Source organism: Physeter macrocephalus, chromosome 4, assembly GCF_002837175.3.
Source record: "Physeter macrocephalus isolate SW-GA chromosome 4, ASM283717v5, whole genome shotgun sequence".
Classification (NCBI taxonomy): domain Eukaryota; kingdom Metazoa; phylum Chordata; class Mammalia; order Artiodactyla; family Physeteridae; genus Physeter; species Physeter macrocephalus.
Window position 1 is genome coordinate 118,410,255 of NC_041217.1, and position 8,066 is coordinate 118,418,320.

Here is an 8,066-nt window from a genome sequence, read left to right on the forward strand (position 1 = left end):
GCTTTCTTCTGATTTCCACTTGCATGGAATATCTTTTTCCATCCCCTCACTTTCAGTCTGTATGTGTCCCTAGGTCTGAAGTGGGTCTCTTGTAGATAGCATATATATGGGTCTTGTTTTTGTATCCATTCAGCCAGTCTGTGTCTTTCATACTTCTTATCCTGCACTATTTTTTCTTTTTCCCACAATACTTATCAAACCTTCTAACATATTATAAAATTGGGTTGTTTGCTATGTTCATTCTGTTATGTATTGTCTGTTATCCCTCACTACTATATTAGCAAGAAAGTGGCATCTTTGTTTTGTTCACTCATATACCCCAAGTACCCAAAAGGGTGCCTGGCATACAGTATGCATTCAGTAAGTATTTGTTAAATAAATTAACAGACAGTAGTTATCATGTTATGGTCATAGACGAAATTGCCTGAGAATAATTAATCAGATGAAAATTAGTCAAAAGGCCACATCTACTTTACTTAGATGTTGAGGGCAGAAGAAGAGGAATCAGTGAAAGAGGGTTGAGAATGAACAGTCAAAGAGGTAGATGCATAACTTGAAGAGAATGGTCCCACGGAGTCATGGGAAAACATCTCAAGAAAGTCAACTGTGTCAAGTATCAAAGATAAAATTATTATGAAGAAAGGTCTATTGAATTGGCAGTTGGAAACCAGAAGAGAAATGCTAGGAAATTTTTTTTTTTTTTTTTTTTGGCGGTATGTGGGCCTCTCACTGTTGTGGCCTCTCCCGTTGCGGAGCACAGGCTCCGGACGCGCAGGCTCAGTGGCCATGGCTCACGAGCCTAGCCGCTCCGCGGCATGTGGGGTCTTCCCGGACTGGGGCACGAACCCGTGTCCCCTGCATCGGCAGGCAGACTCTCAACCACTGCACCACCAGGGAAGCCCACTAGGAAAATTTTTAGAAATAATTATTACAGCTACAAAATGGAATCATTCCCTGCATGTCTATATGGAAATATTATGTCCCATTTCATAAGTGCATATATGACTGGTTTTCAGATACAGAGGGTTCAGTTCATTAACCTCACATTTAAAAATTGATTCTTGCTTTGCTTGCCTCATTCCATCCATATAAGTACTGTAATAATTAACTGTCAGCACAGATTAAGCAAATTTTGGTTTACAATAACATGATCTTTAAACATGAGGATTAATTATATGTCATTTGGGTACAGACTAGACTTTTGAATCTCATTTTAACCCTATGTGAGTTTTAGTTCTGTTTTCAACATTTTTGGTCCAAAATTTCTTCTAACGTAATGTCAATCTTAATATCTTAAAATCAACTAATATCTCTAAATCTTAACAAGGGCCACTTAAAGTATTTTTTGTCCCTTAAGTCCCGTGAATTCCCATACTTAGAAGTCTCTTAAGGCAAATATCTTCTTAAGAGTTAGCAAATGAATAAATTAGATTGCTTTTGAAAATGTTAAATGATTGCGCTTCACTAAAATTCTGATTAGGCCCGAAAGCTACAGAATAACTTTAAAATTCATAATATTTTTCAGGATAACGGTAAAAAAAAAAATCAATTAACATATATTTGAGTATGTACTATGGGCCAAGCATTGTTCTAGGCATTTAGGGATATAAAAGTGTATTAAACAGGCAAGAGTATTGCCCTGTAGAACTTAAAATTTTATAGTTTATCTTGCCCACGCATTGATTTTGAAGATAAGAAAATGAAAGATTAGAGACATTAAGCAAATTGTCCAAAATGATAAGAGCTTAATGGAGCTATGTACAAAGTGCCATAGCGTTTATTAGACAGGGTCTTATACGATGAGCAAGACTTGTCCTAGAATTGAAAATGGAAGAGAAGAACATATACAAATCAAAGAAATGTAAAAGAGTTGAATGCAGTGGTGGTTTGGGAAAGTGAATACCAACAATCAGGAGAGGGAATATAGAAGTAGGTTAGAAGTTCGATTTTGGATATGTGTTGGAAGTATTTGTGAAAAAGATGAGATGTTCAGGACAATATTGATCTGGAGATGACTCTAGGAGAGAGTGTATATATATTTTATACAGAATTAGAAGGATATATATAGTGCCACTGGTAGAGTGATGACAAAAATCCCACTTCTTAATTTCTAAAACACTATTCTGCACTGCACCACACTATTTTTTTTTTTTTTTTTTGTCACAAAATCTTGGCATTTTAGAGCTCAGTGATGCCTTGGAGATAAACTAGTTGGTCTAGTAATTTTCAAACTATACTTTTTGGAGCTCCTGACAAGAGAATCACCATATGGGAGGTCTCTAGGACCCCAAATACACTTCATCCAGAGAACTTATCTAATACAAAAGATGTATTTTATATAGCTAGTTCTTGCATAACAATATTCCAGTGTTGGTTTATGTTTGTAAATGAAACATTCTTTCCAATCTTTTTATTGCCAAACACCTACTATGACCTTCAAGTCTTAGATCCAGGATAACCTACAGGCAATGACTAACCCAGGTAGAGTTAGGTGTCCCTCCTTGGTGTTTCTACAGTTCCCCAAGCATGTTTCTATCATAGCAATTATCACCTTGTACTGTATTTATTGAATTACTTGTTTGTTTCCCTTACTAGACTATAATAAGCATCTTGAGATCAAGGACTACATCTTTCATCTTTGCATATTTAGTACTCAGTACACTCTGGACAAGCCAGTGTTAAATAAATTAGTTAATGAATGGATGAGCAAATGAATACATAAATGCATGAGGAAATGGAGACTCAAAGAAGCTGACTTATTAGTTAGGAGAACTAAAACCTAGAACCTAGAACGTTTAAATCTCTATTGTTTTTAGCGCTATACCATGTTGCCTCCCATCTTAATTATTTGAAATCTTAAAGTTCTCTTTGAATAATGCTTTTCTTGCTAGGCATAATTGTCCGAAACTAATATTTATAGTTTGTATGCTGTTCTGCAGAATATATTAGTATTTTATTAGATCAATCAAGAGAATTCCAGAGACAAGGACCATGAATAAAATTTCCCTTTCTTTAGTCCTAAAAGCCATGTCTACTTGGCCAAATCAAAGCTTGATAATTAATACAAAATTCCCTGTGGCTGATTCCACCATGTCCTATCTACATATAGTGACCAATTCAATAGCAAACATAAATGTCTATTAAATGAAACAATTGCAAGAACTATACACAATTAGAAAAAAATAACATTTTCATTTCTGTCATAAGGGAGGAGAAATTTTCAAGTCCAGTCATCATATAGCACTCCAGGAAAAACAAGATTTCAGAGAACTCTCAAAACTCTACTGAAGAAGGCAAATTAAATTCTGTCCTTGAGGGACCTGATATGACCCTCATCATAATTTACATTTCTTCAACCTGAAAATACCAACTCTGATTTTACTAAAGTGAAAAAATAGAATTAAGGTAGTTGCACTTATTCCTTTTCAGTCTAATTTTCAAACTCAATTCAATCTCAAGCCTGATACATGATCAAGAACAACAAAAACAAAAGGGTCACAGAATTCTGTTCTATTAATAAAGTGAAATAAAAAAGTCTGTCCCTCTTTTCCATTTTAGATTTTCCAGAGTTACATCAGTTTTATAATATTAGTTCTAATCACTGTGGATTTCTCAAATGAGAAACAGAATTACTATTACTAAAACTAAACACTTTCCACACATTGTAAATCTTTTTGTTTGTTTGTTTTTACAAGTGTAAACGGGATTTAAGTGTATAGTACAGTTTTCTTATTTTTTGACCTTCAGGTTGGCCTAGATTTGGAGTGGAAAACTCTTTTTAAGACATACTATATATAAAGGAGAAGTTACATTAATGTTATTTAAGATATTTACTATTTAAGATAATACTATTATTTTCCCTTTACTGTTAAGACAAAGTTTTTACCACATTTCTTAATTCTATATTAAATGAGGTTTTTCTTGTTTGTCTGATTCACAGAACTTTCACACCAGTATACTGTCCAAGCCCATTAAGTGGAATCACACCTCTACTTTACGTAGCTCAGACAAGACAATCCAGTATCTTAAGAATACTCCTGCAATATGGAATCGTAGAAAGAGAAAAAAACCCTATCAACATTGTGTTAACAATATCGCTCTACCCCTCAAGAGTGAGAACAATGGTTGATCATGAACTGGTAGACATCCAAGAAGATGCCAAAACATGTTTAGTGCTTTGTTCCAGAGTGCTTTCTGTCATTTCAACCAGGGAAATAGAGGTAAGCAAAATATTGTACTTTGGGTGTGGGCTCAAATATTGATCAATTTTAAGATAAAATTGTGAGGCAAGAATAAAGTTAATATTTAATCTATCAATCCAGTGAATCACTGAGTATATGCTTATAAATTAAAAATAGGGAAAATTCTAATTATCTTGAACATTAGCCCTTTTATTTAATAATTTTATGTCTTCTAAATATGAAATAATTTTTTAGAAGTTAGTATAGTTTATTTTAGTAGTTATTAAGTAGATGTTATTATTACATTCTAATTACATAATAACCTGTTTATTAGGATTTCTATGTCTCTTAAAAACAGAACAGGGCTTCCCTGGTGGCTCAGTGGTTAAGAATCTGCCTGCCAATGCAGGGGACACGGGTTTGAGCCCTGGTCTGGGAAGATCCCACATGTCGCAGAGCAACAAAGCCTGTGTGCCACAACTACTGAGCCCGCGAGCTGCAACTACTGAGCCCACGAGCCTAGAGCTTGTGCTCCGCAACAAGAGAAGCCACCGCGATGAGAAGCCCATGCACTGCAACGAAGAGTAGCCCCCACTCACCGCAACTAGAGAAAGCCCGCGCGCAGCAACAAAGACCCAACGCAGCCAAAAATAAATTAAATAAATTGAAAAACAAAAAAAAACAGAACAAATTAAACTTTTAACAGACTTCTTTTCCAATAGAATATTGTAAAATGAAAGTTACATTTCTCCCCACTATAATCACATACCAAGAAACACATTTTCCTTTTCAAAATTCCTGAACAATTTTAAGCATGAAAATATAAAGGCTTTAAATATTTGCTCAATTGAAAATATCTATCCCTCAGAAATGTGAAGAGTTTCTCCTTGATAAGGTTTAAAAAAAAAAATCAACCACATGAAGGGCATGTTTATCCTGTCAAAATGAACTGCAAGTTTCAGCATCAAATTGTATCATGTATATTAGTATCAAGAAATAAGTCTAAAATAGTTAACTGATGGGAACATACTGTATAGCACAGGGAACTCTACTTAATGCACTGTAGTGTCCTAAATGGAGGGGATATGTATATGTATAACTGTTTCATTTTGCTGTGCAGTAGAAGCTAACACAACATTGTAAAGCAACTATATGCCAATAAAAATTAATTTTTAAAAAAAGAAATAAGTCTGCATAAGGTAAAGAAAGCTACCCCTATAAATTTAAACCAGTCAAAGTACCAAGGAATCTAGCAGTTACCCTTATCTTTAAAGGTGTGACTTCAGAAATAAACTCCTAAGAAATATAGTGCTGCTGGGTCTTTAATTTTTTTAAGCTTTAACAATGCATATCAATCAACCATGCCTGGGCCAACTGTAAGGACAGCAAATTCATCAAATTATTTTGGCAACCAATTTTTTTTTAAAGCATTAAAAAAAATTTATTTTATTTATCTATTTTTGTCTGCATTGGGTCTTCGTTGCTGCACATGGGCTTTCTCTAGATTTGGCGAGCGGGGGCTACTCTTGGTTGTGGTCCGCGGACTTCTCATTGTGGTGGCACTTCTCATTGTGGTGGCTGCTCTGTTGCGGAGCACGGGCTCTAGGCGTGTGGGCTTCAGTAGTTGCGGCTCACGGGCTCAGTAGTTGTGACTCACAGGCTCTACAGCACAGGCTCAGTAGTTGTGGCACACAGGCTTAGTTGCTCCGCGGCATGTGGGATCTTCCCGGACCAGGGCTCAAAACTGTGTCCCCTGCATTGGCAGGCAGATTCTTAACCACTGTGCCATGAGGGAAGCCCTGGCAACCAATTTTTGTTGCTGTTTTCTGTTGTTTTTGTTTTTGTTTTTATAGCTGCACCACACGGCATGTGGAATCTTAGTTTAGTTTGCTGACCAGGGATTGAACCCGCGCCACCTGTACAGGAAGCACGGACTCTTAACCACTGGACCGCCAGAAAAGTCCTTGGCAACTAATTTTTAAAACAGAAAAATAAAAAAAAATTTTTTTGCTTCTTTATATATATAATGGAATATTACTCAGCCATAAAAAGAAAAGAAATTGAGTTATTTGTAGTGAGGTGGATGGACCTAGAGACTGTCATATAGAGTGAAGTAAGTCAGAAAGAGAAAAACAAATACCATATGCTAACACATATATATGGAATCTAAAAAAAAAAAATGGTTCTGAAGAACCTAGGGGCAGGACAGGAATAAAGATGCAGTGAAGACATGGAGAATGGACTTGAGGACACGGGGAGGGGCAAGGGTAAGCTGGGACGAAGTGAGAGAATGGCATGGACATATATACACTACCAAATGTAGGGAGACACAAGAGGGAGGAGATAGGGGGATGTACATATATGTATAGCTGATTCACTTTGTTATACAGCAGAAACTGACACACCATTGTAAAGCAATTATACTCCAATAAAAATGTTTTTAAAAAGTTTTTTTTGCTTCTTTAGTAATTTGCTTCTCCTTGTCCAGTGTTAGTCCTGCACAATTTTTATAGGACATATTGATTCTCAACCAGCTCCACGAATGCTATTGCTGAGGTACACTCAAAATAGAAGAGTACTAGGATAGAATGAGTTGATCAAAATCACCTGAGTGGCAAAGAAGTTAAAGCTGGATTCCAATCAATTTCAGCTTAATAAGCGAAGTAGAATTGAGCAATAAGGTGAAAAATGGCATAAAAACCAGCTTAAAGAACTCTAAATAACCCTGCTTTTCATTTCCACATTTGCCAGTTTTATTGTAAATATATTTAGATATCTTTACTTCTCAACCACAGTTCTGTGATTGCAGACGCTATGTCTATTTTGCGTAGCCTAGCAATTATCCCAAGCACCAAGGTCAATGCTGAGTATACATGAGATATTCTTTAAATAATTGTTTACTGAACAATGAAAAATTATGTATCATTTAAGTTAAAGTGTCATGTAGTCTGTAGAGTGTAGGTTCTTCTGAAGAAGTACCTCTATAACACAGCAATGTCTTTTACTTTTAAATCAGCCTAATAACATTTGGCTTCTAGAACTAAATCTTTAAATGGGTAGCTTAACTAAAACGTAAAACGTTATCTTCATGTGTATGGGCCTCTTGTTAGGTCTTCTCATGATTCAGCAGTTTGTAGTTTTACTCTACAATGGTTGGAATCACCTGGCGGAACTTTTAGGATTTATGTTGTCTGTGCCCAACCCCACACTAACTAAATCAGAAATTCTGCAGTAGAACCTCAGCATTAATATTTTCTAAAGTCTCTTAGATAATTCCAGTCAAACTGGTCAAATTGGCAACACTACTCTAGAAGAAGCTAATAAACCATAAGTGTATGATCTGTCTAAAATTAAAAACATACAGATTCACTGTTGTAAGAAATAATGTTTTGTGTCCTTAGACACATTGAACCTTATATATGATTGAGAATAAAATGGGAGTAAATATTCTTGCCTCAGGTGAAAATGTTTTAGAAAAAATATAAGGGTTAAATAAATTTAAGATACATTTTGTGAATTCAAATTAAAAAATTAAAATGTTTATAATTTGAACTAATCCAATGATTAATATTACAAAATTAACTATTTCCCTTTTCTTTAGACACAGCTAAGTTTAGGAAAACGTCCAATTATTTCAAATTGGCTGGACTACATTCCTTCAACAAGATACAAAGATCCATGTGAACTATTACATCTTTGCAGAATAACCATCAGGGCTCAACTACTGACCAACAATATGCTCCCAAATGGAATATTTTCACTTCTAATACCTGTTCGTCTACAGAACTACCTGAATTTAGAAAGCTAATGCACGTCTTTTTCTTCATTCTTTAAGGACGCTCACTGTTGTATGGTTTAGAAGTTAATAAACTATTAACTTCACAC

The 8,066-nt window shown here is 35.3% G+C and overlaps 1 protein-coding gene across 2 annotated transcripts in view; it reads left to right on the plus strand.

Moving 5' to 3' along the window:
* The window catches only part of ASB17 (ankyrin repeat and SOCS box containing 17), a 20,482-nt gene extending 12,416 nt beyond the window's left edge, over nt 1-8,066 (plus strand). The window contains exons 2-3 of one of the 2 annotated variants that reach the window (XM_007106898.2): nt 3,941-4,220; nt 7,783-8,066. In XM_007106898.2, the coding sequence (XP_007106960.1) occupies nt 3,941-4,220; nt 7,783-7,989 (487 nt within the window). In that variant the 3' untranslated portion in view covers nt 7,990-8,066. Of the gene's footprint in view, nt 1-3,936; nt 4,221-7,782 lie in introns of both variants that reach the window. The other variant, XM_007106897.2, reaches the window with a different exon arrangement.